The sequence below is a fragment of the Eumetopias jubatus genome, unplaced genomic scaffold (assembly GCF_037043125.1).
Source record: "Eumetopias jubatus isolate StellerSeaLion01/CBP00866 unplaced genomic scaffold, mEumJub1_p1.0 scaffold_1, whole genome shotgun sequence".
Classification (NCBI taxonomy): Eukaryota; Metazoa; Chordata; class Mammalia; order Carnivora; family Otariidae; genus Eumetopias; species Eumetopias jubatus.
Window position 1 is genome coordinate 213,954,928 of NW_028274807.1, and position 20,749 is coordinate 213,975,676.

The 20,749-nt window shown below is 56.2% G+C and overlaps 2 protein-coding genes across 3 annotated transcripts; both read left to right on the forward strand.

The window, feature by feature from the left end:
- The first annotated feature begins 1,263 nt into the window (after positions 1-1,263).
- On the forward strand, positions 1,264-7,699 carry SLC25A41 (solute carrier family 25 member 41). Its single transcript, XM_088023530.1, is given in 11 exon segments — positions 1,264-1,352; positions 2,207-2,432; positions 2,661-2,816; positions 3,332-3,484; positions 3,672-3,687; positions 3,690-3,778; positions 6,301-6,336; positions 6,338-6,469; positions 6,552-6,699; positions 7,451-7,551; positions 7,554-7,699. Coding segments are annotated over 11 exon segments (1,230 nt in total). The 3' UTR covers positions 7,638-7,699.
- Positions 7,700-9,248: 1,549 nt separating this feature from the next.
- KHSRP (KH-type splicing regulatory protein) lies at positions 9,249-20,631 on the forward strand. 2 transcript variants are annotated; one of them, XM_028126245.2, is made up of 20 exons: positions 9,249-9,630; positions 11,376-11,472; positions 12,100-12,138; positions 12,485-12,524; positions 13,392-13,441; positions 13,672-13,743; positions 14,506-14,563; positions 14,872-15,046; positions 15,237-15,335; positions 15,698-15,796; positions 15,924-16,026; positions 16,699-16,799; positions 16,928-17,072; positions 17,152-17,312; positions 17,400-17,509; positions 17,927-18,015; positions 18,136-18,333; positions 18,445-18,522; positions 18,611-18,771; positions 19,842-20,631. In XM_028126245.2, the coding sequence occupies exons 1-20, from the start codon at positions 9,376-9,378 to the stop codon at positions 19,848-19,850; spliced, it is 2,139 nt and encodes a 712-aa protein (XP_027982046.2). In that variant the 5' UTR covers positions 9,249-9,375; the 3' UTR covers positions 19,851-20,631. The 2 variants fall into 2 exon arrangements, with proteins under 2 accessions (XP_027982046.2, XP_027982045.2); XM_028126244.2 differs by lacking the exon at positions 19,842-20,631 and having other exon boundaries at positions 9,250-9,630; positions 18,611-19,811.
- Positions 20,632-20,749: the final 118 nt, after the last annotated feature.

Below are 20,749 nucleotides of genomic sequence, written 5' to 3' on the forward strand. Positions count from 1 at the left end.
CACACTCAAAGATGGACTTAAGCCCTGCTAACTATTTCATATTTTTACTTCCTTTAAATTATGTCCTGAGGATCATATTCCCAGAAGCGGGCTTGCTGGGTCAAAGGATATGACGATTTCAGGGTCATGTCCCCAGAGAAATCGTCTGCGATATACACAGCTACCAACAAGGAATTGGCATTCCTAATTTTACTTCAGTCATACCAGCACGGAGTGTTACCACTTTGATTTGACTTAATCAGGCCAGTCTGCCACTATTTTCTTGTCCACCTTCTTATATCCCATTACACTGTTTGGGCCTCGGGAACTGACATGTGGTGTGATATCACACAGACTGCTTTTCTCTTTCTGAGTCTCCCCACCCACAGAATAGGGGATGTTATCACTGACATCTTTAAAGGGAAAAGAACTTACATTTATTGAGCAAGTACTCCGTACGCTGGCCCTGTGCTAAGCCCTTTGATGCGTTATCTCCCTCACTTACTCATCATCTATTTACCAGACACCTGCTTTGTGCCAGACCCGATTTTGTGAAACACACAATCGTTGCTCCCATAGACCCCACATTCCAGTGGAGAGCGACAAACAGTAAATAACACACGTGAGTGAATGTGTAGCTGGGTAGAAAGCAAAGGCATTATGGATAAAAATAAAGTGGGGAAGCAGAGTTTACATCTTAAATAGAGTGGTCAGAGGAAGCATCAGGAAGAAGGTGATGTTTGCATGAAGATTTAAAGACAGTGAGGGAGGGAGCCATGGTGATGTCCAGGAAAACAGCATTCTAGGCAGAAGGAACAGCCAGTGCAAAGGTCCTGGGGCAACATCATGCCTGGCGTGTTGGAAGAACAGGGAGGGGGCCCGGGCTGGACGTGTGGCTGGAGCAGAATGGGCAAAGAGGAGAAAGGGAGGAGGGAAGGGCAGGGAGGGGACCAGGCAGGTCATACAGGGTCTTGCGGGCCACAGGGAGGACTTGGGCTTCTACCCCAGGGAGATGGGAGCCCTGGAGAGCTGTGGGCAGAGGAGGGCAGGACCTCACTGCGGTGCTCACGGGCGCCCTCCGGTGGTTATTGTGGGGAGCACGGACCGGGGGCAAGAGTGGGCGGGCCCAGAGTGGAGGCGAGTACACTGGTCCGGGGTAATCCATCAGGGGGCTGGACCAGGGTGGAGGCCACAGACGTGGTAAGCAGCAGCCAGATTCCGGATTTCTGTTAAAGGTGAAGCCAGGATTTGATGACAGAGTGTGGGCATGAGGGAAAAACAATCATGGATGACATCAAGATTTTTGAACCAAACCACATGGAGGATGGACACGCTCTCAATGAAGACTCATTGCAGCCTCTTGACACAATGTGGTAGAGCTTATCATTACTTCCAATTTACACCTGAGGAAACTGAAGCTCAGAGAGGTAAAGTGAGTCCCCCAAGGCCACACAGCAGGGGTTGTCCTAGATGGGATTCAAACCCAGGCTGCCTCCAAACCTATGCCTGCCTCACAGGCATAGTTGGAGACCAACTGTGTCTCTCCCTCCCAGAGCTCCAGAACCTTCCCACTCGCCCTCACGTCTACCTCCCGTTGCCATGACAGCGACACACAGTGCATTCATTTCCTATGGCTGCTATAACAAACAACCACAAACGTGGTGGCTTCAAACAACACAAATATATTATTCTAGAGGTCAGAAGTCTGATACGGATCTCACTGGACTAAAATCAAGCTCCTCCTGGAGGCTCCAGGGGAGAATCTGCTTCCTGGCCTTTTCCAGCTTCGAGGGTCGGCCTGCACTCCACGGCTCGTGGTTCCCTCCTCCATCTGCAAAGCCGGCAATGGTTGGATGAGTCTTTCTCACACTGAACCCTTTCAACACCGACTGTTCTGCTTCCCTCTTCACTGTCTGAGGACTCAAGAGGTTAGACTGGGCCCACGCAATTCGTCCAGAATAATCTCTCCATCTCCCCCTTCAGCTGGTTAGTGCTCTTAAGTCCTCTGGCAAATTCACTTTCCCCTTTGCCGCGTAACGTAGAGAGTTCACGGGTTTAGAGGGGTTTGGATATGGACATTTTCTGGGGGACACTCTCTGCCCACCATATCCAGTGAGGTCACAAGGGCCTCTGTGACCTCATCATGCCCTGGTGCCCAAATTTACAAGCTGGCCCCTCCCACATGGCTGCTGGATGGGCAAACCTGTCACCAGGGATTTGAACCTAGGTGTCCTGACCCTCCAGCTGCCGTGGGAGCCCAGCCCGAGGAAGTTCAGAAGACTTGCTCGAGCGTCCAGACGCTGTTTAAGAGGGTCAAAGCCTTACTCGCCAAAACCCCACCACCTCCAACCCTGCCCCCGCCCCCCTCCCGGAACCCAGGCTGTACACATGTGTATGGGTACGTGTTGGGGCACGTGCATGAAAATGCCCTGGAACATCTCCCATCACAGCAGGTGAGCTTGAACACGGCAGGTCTACCGGCATCTCCGGCCTGAAGGCTGGGGTAGAAGGCCGTGCTGCCCGCCCCCTCTGCATGACCCACTCCCCTCCAAGCAGACCTGGATTTCCGCCTTGAAGCAGTGGGGACCAGGGTGGGCCTTTCACCAGGAGGGGCTTCTGGAGATGTGGGGAAGGAGCTCCAGCCTGGCTGAATACGGGTGGGAGCTGGGTCTGCCCTGCAGGTGCTGGGCACAGGAGAGCAGCTGATGGTCCCTGTGGATGTCCTAGAAGTGGATAGCAAGGGGGCCCTGTGGAAGTTTCTGCTCTCAGGAGCCATGGCTGGGGCGGTGTCCCGCACTGGCACGGCCCCTCTGGACCGAGCCAAGGTGTATATGCAGGTGCGCAGGGAGCACAGCGCTGGAGCCTTTGGGGTGGGGCTGGACAGAGGCAGAGCTGATGGGGTTCAGGATGGGGGTGAGGGTGCAATTGGAAACAGGTGTGAGGGTGGGGCTGGGACGCGGGTTGGAGTCAGGAGGAGGCTGAATGGAGGTAAGGGTGGGGGTTGAAGTTGGGGATGGAGCTGGAGCCAATGGGGATGGAGCACGAACTTGAGTTGGAGGAGCCAAGAGAACCGTACCAGGGACAGGGCGGGTTGGGGATAAGGGAATTGAGGATGGGGGGCTTTGAAGGCAAACTAGAACAGGTAAGGAGAGGAAGGTGAGGAAGGAGATGAGCACATGGGTCTGTGTCTGGAGGTGAGGAAGGAGATGAGCGCTGTGAGGCCAGCTGGGAAGGGAGTGGGAAAAGGAATGGGGTTGGGTGGCTGCGGACAGGATGGGCTTGAGCTCCAGGCTGGGATGGAGGCGATCAGGTGGGAGGCTCCTCACAGGGCCAGTGGCCTCCCTATCCCCAGGTCTACTCCTCCAAGATTAACTTCATGAACCTGCTGGGGGGGCTCCGAAGCATGGTCCAGGAGCCGGGCTTCCGCTCCCTGTGGCGGGGCAATGGCACCAACGTCCTCAAGATTGCCCCTGGGTACGCCATCAAGTTCTCCGTCTGCGAACAGGTGGGCGGGGGAGAAGGAGAGGCCCACTTTGCCCAGTCCTGCCCTTCAACCCAAACCTCTCCTACACCCCCTCTCAAGCCCAGATCCTTACCCAAGACACACTTTCACCCTCTGGCCCCAGACCCAGGGTGGGTTTCAGCTAGGAAGAAGGTCAGCAGTTCCCTCCTGTTCCTCTCTTCTGCCCCAGTGTAAGAATTACTTCTGCAGGTGCATGGATCCCTACCCTTACAGGAACGTCTCCTTGCTGGCTCCCTAGCTGTGGCCATCTCCCAGACGCTCATCAACCCCATGGAGGTAAGAGAACATCCGCCCCGCGGAAGATGAAACAATGTCAAAATTAGCTACCAGCTGTTACCGCTTCCCCCCTTCTTGTCTTCCCCTTTCCTCCTCCCCCTCGTCTTCTCACGTGAGGTGTGTGTCCAACTTGCGTTCCAGATGGCTCCCCGGTCATCTCAGCAACTATTTACTGGATGGGTCCTATCCTTTTCCCTTCAAAGATTCGAGATGCCACCTGTGTAATTTACTAAATTCCTGCGCATATTTGAGTGTATTTCTGGCCTTTCTCTTCTTCCTCTGCTATGTCTGTCCAGGCACTAATGTCTTTTTTTTTTTTTTTCCTCTTTTGAGGGGGAGGGGGGTAACAATTAGATTTTATATTGTACAGCAGTTTTATTTATTAAGATTTTATTTATTTGACAGAGAGAGACACAGCAAGAGAGGGAACACAAGCAGGGGGAGTGGGAGAGGGAGAAGCAGGCTTCCCGCCGAGCGGGGAGCCCCATGCGGGGCTGGAGCCCGATGCAGGGCTCGATCCCAGGACCCTGGGATCATGACCTGAGCCAAAGGCAGACGCTTAACGACTGAGCCACCCAGGCGCCCCTGTACAGCAGTTTTAGATTCACAGAAAAATTGAGCAGGAAGTACAGAGTTCCCATACACATCTCTCCCCACATATACAGTTCCTGCTATTAATATCCTGCGTGGTGGGGGGCGGGCAGGGGACGTTTGTTGCAACTGATGAACCAATATCGATACATTATTATTAAAGCCCATAGTTGCCTTTAGATTCACTCTCGGTGTAGTACATTCTGCAGTTTGTACAGATGTATACAGACGCGTACACACCATTAGGGTGTCTAATATAGAGTAGTTTCACTGCCCTAAAAATCCTCTCTGCTCCACCTACTCACCCCTTCTTGCCTCTCCCCTGAATCCCTAATCGTTTGTCCAGTTTTACCTTTTTAAAAAATTTTATTAATTTAAATGGTGTCTACACCCAACGTGGGGCTAGAACTCACAACCCCGAGATCAGGAGTCACAGGCTCTTCCGACTGAGCCAGCTGGGCATCCCTGTAGTTTTACTGTCTTTAATTTTCGAGGCTTGATCTTATGCTTTCTCATCCCCCATCCCTGCTCTTCTTTATCGGTTTCCAGGTTACTCCCTCTGTGGTTTCCCATATAAACTTTAAAAGTAACTTACCTCTAGTAAGTTCAGAAAACAAAGTCACCTATTGGTATTTTTTACTGGGATAGTATTCAATTTATAAATAAGCTTAGAGATTCCTGCCATCTATGAGGCTGGCTCTGGTATCCAAGATCATTTCTATTTGTTCAAGTCTCCTTTTATGTACTTTAATGGTCTTTTAAAGTTTCCTCATATAATTCTTGCCCTTAACTAGTTAAATTTTCTCTTAAGTGTATTTGTGTTCTATTGCTGCGTAACAAATTGCCACAGACTCGGTAGCTTAAAAGGATACAGATTTATTATCTTTTGTCTGTGGGTCACGCCTGGGCACTGGCTAGTCAGGTCCTCTGCTCAGGGTTTCATCAGGCCAAAATCAAGGTGTTGGCTGGGCTACAGCTGAACCCACCAGAGACCTGGGTCCTCTGTCAAGTTCCTTGGTTGTTGGCAGGATTCAGTTTATGGTTGTAGGACTAAGGTCCTCAGCTCCTAGAGGCCACCCACCGTCCCTGCCATGTAGTCCTCTCCACAACAGTCAGCTTGTTTAAGACCAACTGAAGAGTGTCCTGGATACTCCCAATCGCTCTGATTTCTTCTGTCTCTGGCAACAGACTCTTTTATTAAAGGGCTCACCTGATTCGGTCAGGCCTACCCAGGACAAATGGTCTTGCTTCGCTTAAAATTAATTGCTTAAGGACCCGATACATCTGCAAAATCCCTTCACTTTCACGAAATGTAACTTCATGTCATGTAACTTTACGAGGGGAGTGATTCCCAATCATAGTCCCAGCCTAGCACACTCTCAAGGTCGGGGTGGGAGGGGAGGTGGGCATTATATGGAGCGCACATATCAGGGGTGGGAAACTTGGGGACCACCTTAGAATTCTGCCTACCACACTGGGTGTTCGGTTTTTTGGGCAACTGTAGAGCTGCCAATGTTCTGATGTTGGGGTATTTTGTACAAATGACTATGTCTGGCTTCTCTTGGAAAATTGGCAAACCTGGCCACCACGTGGGGTCTGCACCCCCGTGGCATGATGTCTGGCTGCTGCTGGGTGTAAGCTGTAACTCCGCTCAGTCCACACCACTTCCCTTATCCTCTTGGCCTCTGTCAGCACTTGGGCTTCTGAATTCTGGGTTGAAAGCACACACAGGCCAAGGGATCGCATGGCTCTGGGTTGGAAACTCAGCTCTCTGCACTCCTGACCTTCCATTTCCTCAGCTGTAGGACGGAAATGCTGGCCACTGCTGAGGGTCAAGAAAAGGGCATGCAGGGTGGCCACTGGGGGCTAGTAGGTGAGGGTCGGTGAGAGCATTCGATCAGATGAGCCACCTCCCGCCTCGTCCTCCCCAGGTGCTGAAGACACGGCTGACCCTGCGCCGGACGGGCCCAGTACAAGAGGCTGCTGGACTGTGCAAGGCAGATCCTGAAGCGGGAGGGCACCCGCGCCCTGTACCGCGGCTACCTGCCCAACATGCTCGGCATCATTCCCTATGCCTGCACGGACCTGGCCGTCTATGAGGTGTGGGTCGCACAGAGGGGTGCCAGGGGTGGTGTGAACACAGGCCCGTACTAAACTGCCTCCTGACCCCCTTCTCTTGCAGATACTCATGTGCTTCTGGTTGAAGTCAGGCAGGAACACGGAGGATCCCAGTGGCCTGGTCAGTCTGTCATCTGTGACGCTGTCCACGACCTGTGGCCAGATGGCCAGTTACCTGCTGACATTGGTGCGCACCAGGATGCAGGCCCAAGGTCAGACTAGCCCCAATGGCCACCGTGCATGCTCCTCCCCTCAGCCTTGACTGAACTTTCTCGTCCCCCAAAAGTGACCCCCAAACTGACCTCTAAACCTACCAAGACTCACCCCTAAATCTGACCCCAACCCCAAAATTAACCCTACAAACCACTGAAATGAACATCTCCCAACTGACCCCCACAAACACCCCCCAATTCAACTCAGGCCCCCACACCATATTTCAAGACATAGATTCCCCAAATGCTCTCCCACCTTCTCCAAATCAGACCCAGCCTGTACTCCTAAAATTCCCAAATTCGCTAAGCCTGACCCTTAGACATCCCAATATCATAACCACTTCCCCCACTACCCTGTATACTCCCCAAATGGTCTCTCAGCCCCTAAACCAATCCACAAACATCCAAACAAGTCCTTGGTCCACTACCCTGATCTCGAAAATATCCCCAAACCATCCCTTAGCACACTCCCCGAATCTCTGGCAGATCTTAGAAGTTCCCTCCCAAATAAGCATGCATGTTTTCTAAGATGTTCCTGAAAACAAATCCTGAAAACTCCTGCCTGAGTTGATCTCACTCTCCCCAAACTGACCAATTTCCTCTAAGTCTTCCAAACTCCTTCCCAACACCGACCCCCAGACCCCAGCCCCTGGCTTCACCCAACTCCCAACATTCCAGCCCCCCCACCCCCCTGCCCCGGGTGGCCCGATCATCTCTGCCAGAAGCCCTGAGCTTGCCCCTGTTCCCACAGACACTGTGGAGGGCTCAAACCCCACGATGCGCGGAGTCTTCCAGGGGATCCCGGCCCAGCAGGGTTGGCAGGGGCTGTACAGAGGCATGACTCCCACCTTATACTGAAGGTGTTGCCAGCAGGCGGCATCAGCTACGTGGTGTATGAAGCCATGAAGAAAACCCTGGGTGTATTAGGCAGTGGCTAGTCGACCCACCCTGGGCAGAAATGGACAGGAGGATCCAGGGTCCCCTGGCGCAAAGAGCCCTCCAGGCTCAGGCCCGGGGGGGGGGGCAGTTTCTGTCAGGAGAAGCAGTCTGGGGGCCTGGGTCAGAAGATCCCTGGGGATCCTGCCCGAGGGTGCAGCCAGGGACTAGTCTGGACTCCAGTTTGGCTCGTTGTGGCTTGTCCTGGCTTCAGGGTGAAATGGTGGACGTGGAGACAACCTGAAATAAAGAGACGGTTTCTGCTGGATGTGTCTGGGGTACCTGCGTCGCGGAGGGGAGCTGGGTATCTAGAATCTCTGGGTCTAGACTAAGAATCCTTGGTTTCAGGGGGTGAGCTAGGGACCTGGAACACCCTATGTCTAATAGGGAGCTGGGGGCTTCGGATATCTGTGTCCCAAGAAAGGAAGCTGGGCACCTGGGCTCCCTGGGTCTCGGAAAGAGGCCTGGATTATCTTGGGCCCCTTGGGCCCGAGTAGGACTTGTAAACCTCCATAACGCCTGGGTTCGGGAGAGAAACGGAGGTCCTAGGATTGGAGCTTCGAGCTCAGGTCCGCAGACCTTATGCGAAGAGGGTGTGGGGTGTGGACTTAGGGTCCTAGGAGAGAACCAGTGGCCCTAGACCCTTGAATTCTGGAGGGAAACTGGTTCCAGGAGTCCCGGAAGAGAAGTGGGGGCTCTAGAACCCTGGGTGGAGAAGAGAGGGGGAATCCCTGGGTTCCCTCCTGCTCTTGGCCCACCCCACCCCCGGAAGCATCCGATCTCCAAGGCCTCGAGCAGGCCACGTGTTCCGCCGGCCCAGCCAGGCTCCTGGGGCGCTAACCTAGACGTCAGGCCTGAATTCCCCTCAGCCGGTCGGCACTGCCCACGTCGACTGCCATTCACTCTCGCTACGGCTAATCCCCTCTCGTCGTCCGGTGGCCGGCTCCGCCCCAATGCAGCTACGCTTCCACTGGCTCCCACCAAAACTGGGCCCCTTGACTTCCTTCCCTGCCATTTGTCCAGAGCGGTGTTCGTCACCTTGCACCCGCCCCCACCGCCCAGCCATTGGCTTAGAAATCAAGGCTAGAAAAGGATTCTGGTTAACAGGGAGAGCAATCCAGTCCAAACCTCAGCGCGTCACCCGGAGTTCGCCAGGGATTGGATTAAGTTGACTGCCAATCTTCGCAAGACCCGCCTTCTGCGTGTCCTCATTGGCTCGCGTATATGATTATCTCACCTGGCGCCCGCCCAGCCTGTTCAAAGGGGCCTTTCCCCAGGTCCCTCCTTCCTGTCCACTTGACTCTCCGGAGTCGTCAATCCAGTTCTGAAGTCGCCCCGTAGTTCTGGAACTCCCGCTTCATTGGGCTTCCTGTCCTCTCGGGTCGCCTCGATTTGCCCGCCCAGCACCGGCAGCCCGAAGCCCACTGCCTCCGAGAGCTGTCGGTCACGCGGCGCCTCCCGCCCACTGCCTCTCGCGGCACTCCGATTGGCCGCTTGCCTCCAGAGCCCGCGATTGGTGTCCCAGGAGCGGCGGCCGCCTCCGATTGGCCTGGCTGCGCCGTCCGTCACGCCGGCGGCGGGAGGAGGCGTCCCTCTCCCCCCTCGTCGTCTTCCCAGCCGCTGGGTTCCCAGAGTGCTCCGCGGCCGTGTGGAGCGAGGCCTTGTTCCCGCGTTGAGCCGCCGCCGCCGCCGCCGCCTCCTCAGCTTCAGCCTCCGCGCCAGGCCCGGCCCCGCCGCGCCATGTCGGACTACAGCACGGGAGGACCCCCGCCCGGGCCGCCGCCGCCCGCTGGCGGCGGCGGAGGAGCCGGGGGAGCCGGGGGCGCCGGGGGAGGCCCTCCGCCGGGCCCGCCGGGTGCGGGGGACCGGGGCGGCGGCGGCCCCGGCGGCGGCCCCGGCGGGGGGTCGGCCGGGGGTCCCTCCCAGCCGCCCGGCGGGGGAGGCCCGGGGATCCGCAAGGACGCTTTCGCCGACGCCGTGCAGCGGGCCCGCCAGGTGAGGAGGCCGCGGGCCTGAGGGGCGCGCGCGCGCGCGGGGGAGGGGGCGGGGTCACGCGCGCGCGCGCGGGGTCGCGGGGGGGCGGCCCGAGGCCGCCGCGGGGTCACGTGGGGCGGTAGGCGGGGGCCTGGGCCGCCCAGGGTGTCTCCAGTGGGCCCCCAGCGGGTGACCCCCCTGCAGAGGGAAGGGGTGGCCGGGGGGTCGCCAGGAGCGGCCCCTGGATGTTGGGACCCCGGAGGGCTGGGACTCACTTTGGGGAACCCTCCCCTTAGGGACACCCGAGGGCACGATTCCCTCTCTAGGAAGCAAAGTGTTCCCCTTCCCGGGGGGGAGGGTCTTGCTTTTCCCTCACCTTCCCATCAGGGCAGAGAGCTCTGTTTGCCCCCAACCCAGTCGCATTTTTTGCCCGCGCGCCGGGAAGAAGGGACTTTGGGAGGAAAACAGCCCTTCCTCTTGAGCCTGCAAAGGGGGAACTCTTGCTACCAGAGTGGCCGAGCACTTAGGTGAAATGGGGAGGGTGGACACAGGGGCTGGCTCTTTTTGATGCTTCCGGTGGCTTGAAAGGTGGTCTCTCCTTGGGGAAGAGGGGAGGGTCCCACCACTGTGTTTTGAGGCGTGATGATACCATGGAGGTGTCACATGCCGGTGTGACTGACCTCAGGTCCTCTTGTGGCCTCCCCACGTCCTGGAGGGCAGGAGGCCTGTTAGAATGGGAGAACTTTGCCGCCCTCTCAGGAAGCCGACACTCTGGGGGCCGACTGAGTGCATTTGCGATTGAGTGCTTTCCTCGGGTCGTTCCAGTGCCTCCAGGGCAGAGTGGGAGGTCCCGTTAGGTGAACGCCCTGTTCCCGCCCAGTGTGGTCTGTGGCTTTCTCACCTTTGGAGCAGGATAGGGTTCTAACGTGCACTTGATCTCGTCGCCCCCCAACCTGCCTTGTTGGAGAAGCAGTTGTAACTAGCCGAGTTGATGCTCTTTGCTGGGGTGGGAAAAGGCCTCGTCCTAAGAGCTTTGGCTCACAGTATTAAAAGAAAAAAAATCGGGAGAGGTGGAAAGATCCTTAACTCAGGGATCCCAGAGCCCCCTGGAGAGCGAGGCAGACAACTTTATATGTGAGGCGGGTTCATCACACTCAAGTGCTCGGGAAGGCTCGGGAGCACCGTGATAAGCGCCAGCCGCTCCTCAGGCAGGCAGGGGTACCTGGGGGCCAGCAGTGTTCAGGGTCCCAAAGAGACACACAGGTTTGTGTGCCTTTGGAAAGCTTGTAATAATCCCACAGACTCTGGTCTTAAATTGGTGGGATTGGGGTTATTTGAAATTGCTTCTCACGTGTCTGACATGTAACCTGTGTTCTCCGAAAGGGTCTTTTCTTTTGGTGGAATGAAGATTTCGGATGCCTTTAAGCAAAAGCTTCCCTAAAATTTGTTCAACGAACGCAAAGATTTTGAGGGTGAGGGAGCTAAAGGAAAGTTGTTCTCTTCACCATCCCAGGAGAGCCAGGCTACAATCACACTTCCTGCCTCCCTCGTGGAGGCAACCTGAGGACCCTCCTGAGAGCAAATCAGTGTGGATTGTGGCCCAGTTGCAAACAGCATAGGCGCAAATCCCAACTAGAGAGGGAGTTTGAAACTCCTGGATGACTGTTGAACGCTGAGGCCCTTGGGTACGTTCTGAGAAGTTGGTCTGAGCACCAGGGAAGGTTGGTTGTGGTGGTAACCTTCTGCGCTTACGATTTTGTTTCTAGATTGCAGCCAAAATTGGAGGCGACGCTGCTACAACAGTGAACAACAGCACTCCTGATTTTGGTTTTGGGGGCCAAAAGAGGCAGTTAGAAGATGGAGGTAACTATAACTACCTGCTGGGAAGAAGGCCTGGGGGTAGAGTGAGGTGCCTTTGTTTGAACGTGGTTCAGAGTCGGAGGGAAGCCACTTGGTCTTTTAAAAGCTCAGCAATCCCAGCCTTGTTCATTCTTTTTGTTTGGGCTGCCATCCTGGGGTATCAGGTGGCTGAGAGGAGCAGATTGATTGTGACTAGGTCCAAGTTGTAAGTTCTCGAGATTGTTCCTCCCCTTCTGGCGGGCTTGGGAAATGCTCGCAGTTTTGTTGAGGCCCCACATAAGTGCAGCTTGGCTGGCCCCAGGGCATGCGATCCTACCCATAGTAGCCAGAACGATCAATGTGGGGATCAGCCAAAACCGGACTTACACCTGGGCCCTCCTTGACCCTGGACTCGAGTGCCACCGTCATTGTTCCTGTTATAAAGGACTTTTTTACTCTCTTAAGTGCTAGTGGTGGGACTGATGGAAGTCTGGCCCCCCTCCGGGGTTGGTCCCTGCCACTCTCCTGTCTTGGCTCTGATATTGGGGGTGGGGGAGGGGGATTGTTTACCAGGCCGTGTGGCATCAGCATCAGATTTGAGGCAGCTGTGGGTGGGTGGGTGCAGCATCTGACATCCTCTCTCTTTCACAGACCAACCGGAGAGCAAGAAACTGGCTTCCCAGGGAGACTGTAAGTCCATTGGGTGGTGCAGGCAGAGGGCAGCTTCAGGGTTTTAAGAGGTTTTTAGCATTTAGGAGCTAGAAGCTCTAAGCAGATGGCACCTGTCCTTTATGGAGGCTCTAGGTGCTTATCATCTGGGGTCCATGAGCTTTAGGGATCCCAGAGCCCCCTGGAGATCGAGGCAGACAGTTATATGTGAGGCGGGTTCATCATACTCAAGTGCTCAGGAAGGCTCGGGAGCACCGTGATAAGTGCCAGCCGCCCCTCGGGTGGGCAGGGGTACCTGGGGGCCAGCAGTGTTCAGGATCCCAAAGAGAAGGCAAGCCAATCTTTGCTTTGAATTTTCTCTCTGCAGCCATCAGTTCTCAACTTGGACCCATCCATCCTCCCCCCAGGTAAGTTGTGATTTGGAGGACACTCGTTTCCTTGTCTGTCAGCTGTCTCTGTCCTTTCTTGCTGACTTGGGGGAGAGCTGTGTCTGGGGGCTGTACCGTTTCGGACCTTGTCCCCGCTGCTTGCTTGGCCACAGAGAAGCCCAGGAGGCAGAAGAGCTGTCTTTGCGCCTGTGTGTGGGGCCCAGGGAGGGGCGGTCTTTGTGCCTTGTTGCTGCCTGCACTGTGGTGGGACACTCCTCAGGAGACAGCCATCTTCCAAAAGGGCTGGGGGCTGGCCGTGGGGTTCTCGTCCACCTTCTGCAAATGCTTGATCCCCAAGAACTGGTAGGGCCTGGGGTTCTCTCCTACCTTTTGCCGCCTCTCCCAACCCCCAGTGACTTCAGTGGATCTGATGTAGAATCCTTTGTGAAGGACCATGCTGTTTCTTTTCTTCTAAGAAATGCAGTAAAATTGGTTTGCTAGGGAGAGGACGTGGAAAAGATACAAACCGTTGTTGTTGTGTTTTTTTTTTTTTTTAAGTCAAGAGACCTGAAAGGATTGTCAGAATCGTGTAAAAGTGTCCAAGTGTTTGCTTTTGCCCAGAGTCGGTGGGGCCACGCTGACCCCGACCCAGCCTCTTGTGGCTTGCATGGGGAAACAGGCCCCGAGAGGTTGAGTGGCTTGCTGTGGGGAGAAGGAGCCCTGTGCTCTTGTCAGACTCTGTTTAGGCCTGTGGGGTCTTGGTCCAGATGTGGTGGGAAGCATGGGCAGAGGCCAGTAGCACCAAGGGCCCCACAGGTTAGGGGCTGCGGCTTTGAGGCGCTTTTTCTCCTGGAGACGCTGTGTCTCTTTTGCCTCGCTTAAGACTGTTATCGTCTCTCTTTGCAGGACTTCAATGACAGAAGAGTACAGGGTCCCAGACGGCATGGTGGGACTAAGTGAGTGTGGCTCGCTGTGGGATGTCCGTTTCCCCTGTCTCTCGGGGACTGTGTCCTGGGAGCACCTGCTGGCCCAGGAGCTTTTGGTGTGAGAGGGCCTCCTGTACTGTGCTCTCTGGGCGGGGAGGCAGGTGGAGCTCTCAGGAGGACCAGGAACCCCTGCCACAGGGTCTTTTTGGCTCTGGAGTACCCTCATCAATCTCTGCTTTTTTTCCCTTTTCTCCATGTAGTCATTGGTAGAGGTGGTGAACAGATTAACAAAATCCAGCAGGATTCAGGCTGCAAAGTCCAGATCTCACCAGGTACGAGAGCCAGATTTGTGTCAGAACGGGGCGCTGGGCTGGGCTGGGCTCCTTGTACTTTTTTTTTAACAGTTCCCTGACTGGCAGGAATGAGACAGGTTGGTGGTCACTGAGTTATCTCTTAAGTGCCAGGCTCAGGGTAGAGTCCCAGCCAGTACAGCATGGCGTCCAGCAGTGTAGCTGCAACTTTCGCTTTCTTTGGCTTTACAGTTGGCGGGGAAGGCCGAGGTGGGAGATCGAAGATTGACTATAGAAGTTTTGCTCTAAACTGTTAGTTAACTAAGTCCCTACGTGAAGTAAACACCCTACAGGAAACCAGTGGGAATGTGTGAGGCAGGGAGATGCATTCGAAGGAATGGCTTTGAGACCCAGCCCAGGTTTGCACCCCAGTCTGGCTGCGCAGCTGCGTGCACCTGCTGGGCAGGGGTTTCTGAGGACTGGCTCTAATCCAGTGGGGTTTGTAGACCGTGGAGAGTGCACATGTGATCATTGCTGGTGGCAGGAGTGGCCTAGCTTTGGGACCTCACCTTCCACCTCATCTTTTGCCCTAAATGTTCTGCCTCCTTGACTGGACTTCAGGCTACCCAGCCTTGGTCTTGCATAGAGCAGCCTCCCAGAAGTCTGATGAGGTAGCGATTTGTCAGGCTGCTCATGGTGGTGCAGGTAGCCATTGTTTGTTGTGCAAGTTTCACCATCTCCTTGGAAAGCCTTTCTCTAGTGTCCGTGGACCCGGGAGGCATTGACCCTCTCTCTTCTCTGCAGACAGCGGTGGCCTACCCGAGCGCAGTGTGTCCTTGACGGGAGCCCCAGAATCTGTCCAGTAAGTCCCTGGCGGGGCCTGTCATTGTGATGAGGGGAGCAGACAGAAGCTCTCTCCATCCTTTGGAAAGTTGGGGGCGACTCCACCATGTCCCTCAACCCTTGCCCTCTCCAGGGGCCTGTACTGATGCTTTGATTGCCCTGACTTCGAAGATCTGGGAAAATCATCTGAATAGCCCCAGCCCTGGGGACGGACCCTCTTCATCATCTGTCAGACACACGTGTTGGAGTCACGTTCCCTTTGAGCTGGATGGGGCTGTCAGACCAGTACTCTTTCAAGTGTCTGAACCCCGCTCTTCCCCTTCCCAGGAAAGCAAAGATGATGCTGGATGACATTGTCTCTCGGGGTCGTGGGGGGCCCCCAGGACAGTTCCACGACAATGCCAATGGAGGCCAGAATGGCACTGTGCAGGAGATCATGATCCCCGCGGGGAAGGCTGGCCTGGTCATCGGCAAAGGCGGGGAGACAATTAAGCAGCTGCAGGTGAGGGGTGGGATGGAGGACAGAAGCTCCTGTCCCAGGAAAGTCTCCCTCCTGCCTCTGCGCGTGCACGCCCCACCGACTGCTTTGTCAGAGCCTCTTATCCTTTGTGATCACACCTGCCCCCTCGCGTGCACTAGTCCCAGAAAGTCTTTGAAAGCCTGGTACTAATTGTCCCGCATTGGTTGTAAAGGAGCGAGCTGGAGTGAAGATGATTTTAATTCAAGATGGCTCCCAGAATACGAATGTGGACAAGCCTCTCCGCATCATTGGGGATCCTTACAAAGTGCAGGTGAGAACCCTGGGGGTGACGGGGCATCTGGAGAAGTGAACAACAGATAGGGCTGGAGATTTGAGTGAAAGGGGAGAGGTTTTCAAGAGCATTTGCTTGAAATCAGCCCAGAACTCCCACTCTCATACTGAGTTCTCCCTCCCAGTGCTGGACATGAGCAAGAGGCCTGAACTATGATCTTTCATTTTCTTATTTGGAGAATGGGGGTTGCTGGCCATCCCTCCCTCTCAGGATGGCAGGTCAGGAGCTCAGCGGGGCTCTGCGGTGGATTCAGCTTAGGTCCATGAGCCCTTGGGTCGTGGGAGGCTGGGGGAACAGTGTTGGGGGCTTGCCCTGTGCACACCATGCCTGTGTGTTTGCAGCAAGCCTGTGAGATGGTGATGGACATCCTCCGGGAGCGTGACCAGGGTGGCTTTGGGGACCGGAACGAGTATGGATCCCGGATTGGCGGGGGCATCGATGTGAGTGTAGGCTTCCTGTAGTAGTGGAGGGCCATGGGGTGGGTGTGACTCATGCTCTGGTGGGCAGAGGGCACCAGAGCCGTGGGGACAAGATTCAGTTGGCCCTTCCATGTTTCTCTTTCCTCAGGTGCCAGTGCCTAGGCATTCTGTCGGGGTGGTCATTGGCCGGAGCGGAGAAATGATTAAGAAGATCCAGAATGACGCTGGTGTGCGGATACAGTTTAAGCAAGGTCAGGGGCCTGGCTGAAAAGGTTAGCTGGGTGGGTGGTGGCCGTGTCTACCAGTTCTGTTCTCAGGATCACTCTGAGGTTCCACTGCAGAGAGCCTGGCACCAGGGAGCCCGTTGAGCCTCTCTGTGGTGCCTCGTTACTCCCAGCTGGCAGAACGTGCCTTGTCTCCCTCCTTTATGGGAGAACCACGTGAGAGAGCTCGTGAAGGGCAGACTTGCTGTCTTCCTGTCATCACATTTGTCCCTTTGCCCTGCCCCACCGAATGGCCCATCCTGACAGGGCAGCCTGGACTGGATCAGATCTCTCTGTCCCGACTCTGGGTTACTGCCAAGCCTCAGTGAGAATCTCCCAAGTGGCAGGCCCGTTCTGAGGTTTATTGTTCTTAGTTTCACGAAATGCATCTGTTCTGGGGGTGCCACGTGCCAGAAGAAGCCTCAGCTGCCACCCTGCCATAGTTGGTCGGTTTTCTTCTCTGGAAACCTGGCCCACCTGCATTCCCCACGCCCCCCCCCCCCCCCTCGATACATGGAGTGTGATGAGCGGGACTTTGAGCCTGAGATATTTCTGACACCTGGCTTGGCATGGTGTCTACCTCGCAGAGGCGGTGTTATGGGGGTTTGGTGTTGCGCTTTTCTTGAAAATTCATCTCTCTGTTTTGGATGCTCACTTCAGATGATGGGACCGGTCCTGAGAAGATAGCTCACATAATGGGGCCCCCAGATCGGTGTGAGCACGCAGCACGGATCATCAATGATCTCCTCCAGAGCCTCAGGGTAGGTGGCTCCAGGCTCTGCTGCCGGCAGCTGGTGAGGGCGGCGGGGACTGGCCCAGCCCTCCCGGAGAAGTCCAGGGGCCAGGCTGGCTTTCTGTGTTCACTCTCTACCTCTTCCCTGTCTTGCAGAGTGGTCCCCCAGGCCCACCAGGGGGTCCTGGCATGCCCCCGGGGGGCCGGGGACGAGGAAGGGGCCAAGGCAACTGGGGCCCTCCGGGCGGAGAGATGACCTTTTCCATCCCCACTCACAAATGTGGGCTGGTCATCGGCCGAGGTGAGTAGGCCCTGCCTGCATTCTGTTCCTCAGCCCCCTGTCCTCCTGCCTTCTCTTCACTATCTGTGGTTCCGTGCAGGTGGGGAGAACGTGAAAGCCATAAACCAGCAGACAGGCGCCTTTGTGGAGATCTCCCGGCAGCTGCCACCCAACGGGGACCCCAACTTCAAGTTGTTCATCATCCGGGGCTCACCTCAGCAGATAGACCACGCCAAGCAGCTCATTGAGGAAAAGATTGAGGTGGGCCCAGGGAGGGGTTCTTGGAGCCCGGACCCATCTCCTGTCCCCTTCCCTCCACCCAAGTGACTTTGCTTCTCCTTCCTCCAGGGTCCCCTCTGCCCAGTTGGACCAGGCCCCGGGGGACCAGGCCCTGCAGGCCCCATGGGGCCCTTCAACCCCGGGCCTTTCAATCAGGGGCCACCTGGGGCTCCCCCGCAGTGAGTATTCATTCTTCTCAGCTTCCTGGGACTTGGGACATGGGGGTTGCTGTGCTGGCAAGAAGAGCAGCGGACCCCATTTTCATTCGGCACCAAGAAGTGCTGATCGCAGCGGTTCAAGGCACGATCCGCCCAGCCTCTCTGTGATCGATGCCATTTGTAAAAGATACCACAGATGTGGATCTCGGTCTCCCACCTGACAGGCAAACCTGTGTATGTTGAATGTGGGGGACTCGCACGTCCTTAAGCCGACGGAGCTTGTGTTCTTTGGCATTGTTTATCTCACCTTTTTCTGGGCGAAGGGCCTGTGACTGAGCACAAGCAGAGGGCCGGGCCTGGGCCCCCTGCCCGCCAGCCATCCCTGCCCACAGAGGGGAGTGGCCCCGGCTCACTTGCCCTGTCTTTCTTGTCCCGCAGTGCGGGGGGTCCTCCTCCTCACCAGTACCCACCCCAGGGCTGGGGCAATACCTACCCCCAGTGGCAACCACCTGCTCCTCATGACCCAAGTAAGTAAGGCTGCCCAGGTGAAGGGCAGGATGGGGCTTGGGTGTGCCCAGGTGGAGGGGTGGGGGTGGGCGGCGGGGCTGGCTTCCAGGACTGCCCTTTAGCCCACTGCCTTCCTACAGATAAAGCTGCAGCCGCTGCAGACCCCAACGCCGCCTGGGCCGCCTACTACTCACACTACTACCAGCAGCCCCCAGGCCCCGTGCCCGGCCCTGCACCGGCCCCTGCGGCCCCCCCTGCCCAGGGCGAGCCCCCACAGCCCCCACCCGCCGGCCAGTCAGACTACACTAAGGCCTGGGAAGAGTATTACAAAAAGATCGGTGAGTGTGGTGGGGGCCGCCGCAGGGGCTCGAGTTAGGGCAAGAGGCTGGTGAGAGGCAGCCGCGCACCCCTGTGCCGTTCTCTGACCTCTCGAGGCCTTGCTCCTGCAGGCCAGCAGCCCCAGCAGCCTGGAGCGCCCCCGCAGCAGGACTACACGAAGGCCTGGGAGGAGTACTACAAGAAGCAGGGTGAGCCGCTGGGGCTGCGGGGCAGGGGCGGGGCCGGGCCCTCGGGCCCCCAGCCACGCTCGCTCACCGTGACCCCGCTTCCGTGCAGCTCAAGTGGCCACCGGAGGGGGTCCGGGAGCACCCCCAGGCTCCCAGCCAGACTACAGTGCCGCCTGGGCCGAATATTACAGACAGCAGGCCGCTTACTACGGACAGACTCCAGGTCCTGGCGGCCCCCAGCCTCCACCCACACAGCAGGGACAGCAGCAGGCAAGTGGGAATTGCCACCCTCCTCCTCCTCCTTTTTCCTTCCAACCCCCGGCCACCGTCCATCCTGCCTTAGTGGGTAGCGCCGGAAATCCCTTCCCCTGCGGGGTGTGTCCTTGATGCCTGCAGCGGGGGCCGTGTGGCCAGAGGTCTCCGGGAGTCCCCACGAGCTGGGGAAGTGCGCTGGGTCCAGAGGTTAAACGAAGAGGCCTCCCTGCGCCGGCCCGCTTGTTCCTGTGTCACGCTGTCTCGATGCTGGGGGAGAGCGCGAAGCAAATACAAGGTGGAACTGTTGAACTGGTGGGTAGTCCTGGGGGTGGGGGGGGCAGGCCAGCAGCACAGACCTTGGTCGCCATCCTGGCTGCTAACTCGCTCATTCAAAATCTGGCCACTTGGGAAGAAAACGGATGTGTTTTCCCCTCTCTGCATTACTTTTTTGGGTTTTGTTCTTTGCATTCTTTTATTTTTAACCCCACAATCTTTTCCCCGTGTCCAAGTGACTGTGTGTTGCAGGCGGCCCCAGCGTGGGTCAGCCCTGGCTCTGGTGGGAGTCGGGGAGCTTGCCACGGGGACCGGCCGCAGGGCCCCTCCCGCCCTGCCTGGGCTCCGCCGCCGCCGCCTCCGCTCTCGCGCCTGCCTCTGTGTCCTGGTTTTGTCTGTGAAGTGGGCATGACGATCGCCGCCACCTTCCAACCTACCTCACAGGGGTGTTGTGGGGACACCGTGATCTCTGAGATTGTCATGTTGTGATGCGCCGGAGCACCTGCCTTCCTGAAGACAGAGGGCACCCCTCCTCCCTCCCAGACCCTGAGCGCGCTTCTCCCTCTCCCCCCGCTCTGCCTCTGCGGCCCCCGCTTCTCTCCTCCTGGTCTTCACGCCCCTCTTGCTCCCTCCTCCATCAAGGAGCCAGTCTGACTTCAGCCAGGGGCCCCGGAGCACGAGACTAGACACTTACAAACACGTCGTTCCAGCCCGGGCTCGCCACAGGCGCGGGAGAGGGGCTTCCCGGCCCCCTCCTTGCCCCCGCCCCCCCCCCCCGTAGTGACCAATTCCTATCTCTTCCCTCTCCGCAGGCTCAATGAATCGAATGAATGTGAACTTCTTCATCTGTGAAAATCTTTTATTATTTTTTTTTCCGTTTTGTTCTGTTTGGGGGCTTTTTTTTTTTTTGGTTCTTTTTTTTTTTTCTTCATGTGTTTGGCGAGAGAGCGACGGCTGCTGTGGGGGTGCTGGGGGAGCCCTTGCTGGGGGTGGCTTGGAGGTCACAGCCTGGGCGATGCTGGGCTCTCTCTCTCTCGCTCATTCTGTGTGTCTCATGCTTTTTTCTTTCAAAATTGGGATCCTTCATGTTGAGCCAGCCATAGAAGATAGAATTGAATCTCTGCCAAAAAAAAAAATTTAAATATAAAAAACACAAAAAGCAAACGAAACCTATAAAATTATATATATATATATAAAAATCTCTATCCCTTCCTGAAACTGCCTCTTTCAGGGGAAAGCAGTTCATTTTCTTCCTACCACCCCTGGCCCCCTTCATGTTTTTAAAATAAACTTTTAAAAAGGAAAAAAAGTCACTCTTGCTATTTCTTTTTTTTTAGTTAGAGTTGGAACATTCCTTGGACCAGGTGTTGCTATTGCAGGCCCCCCTCCCCCCCAGTCGAGCCCCTTGATCTGCTCCTCCCCCTGCCTCGCTCGGCTCCCCTGCAGCCCCTCCCGCCCCCCACTCCCGGGACTGGTCTTGGGTTTCAACTGTTCAAGAGGACATTGAAACTGAAAAATTGAGAACAAAACAAAAAATTGTATGGCAGTTTTTACTTTTTATCGCTCGTTTTTAACTTCACAAATAAATGATAACAAAACCTCCCCGTGTCTGCTGGGTGCCGTCTCTCTCTCTCTCTCTCTCTCTCTCTCTCTCTCTCTCTCTCTCTCTCTCTCCCCCTCTCCCCCCCTTCTCTCTCTCTCTTTCTTTCCCTTCTCTCTC

Excerpts from the sequence above, each read along its gene's own strand:
- KHSRP (XM_028126244.2), top strand. The coding sequence starts at position 9,376 with ATGTCGGACTACAGCACGGGAGGACCCCCGCCCGGGCCGCCGCCGCCC. Across the intron at positions 13,744-14,505 it reads CAAAGTCCAGATCTCACCAG|ACAGCGGTGGCCTACCCGAG; the intron begins GTACGAGAGCCA and ends TCTTCTCTGCAG. Across the intron at positions 15,797-15,923 it reads GGATTGGCGGGGGCATCGAT|GTGCCAGTGCCTAGGCATTC; the intron begins GTGAGTGTAGGC and ends CTCTTTCCTCAG.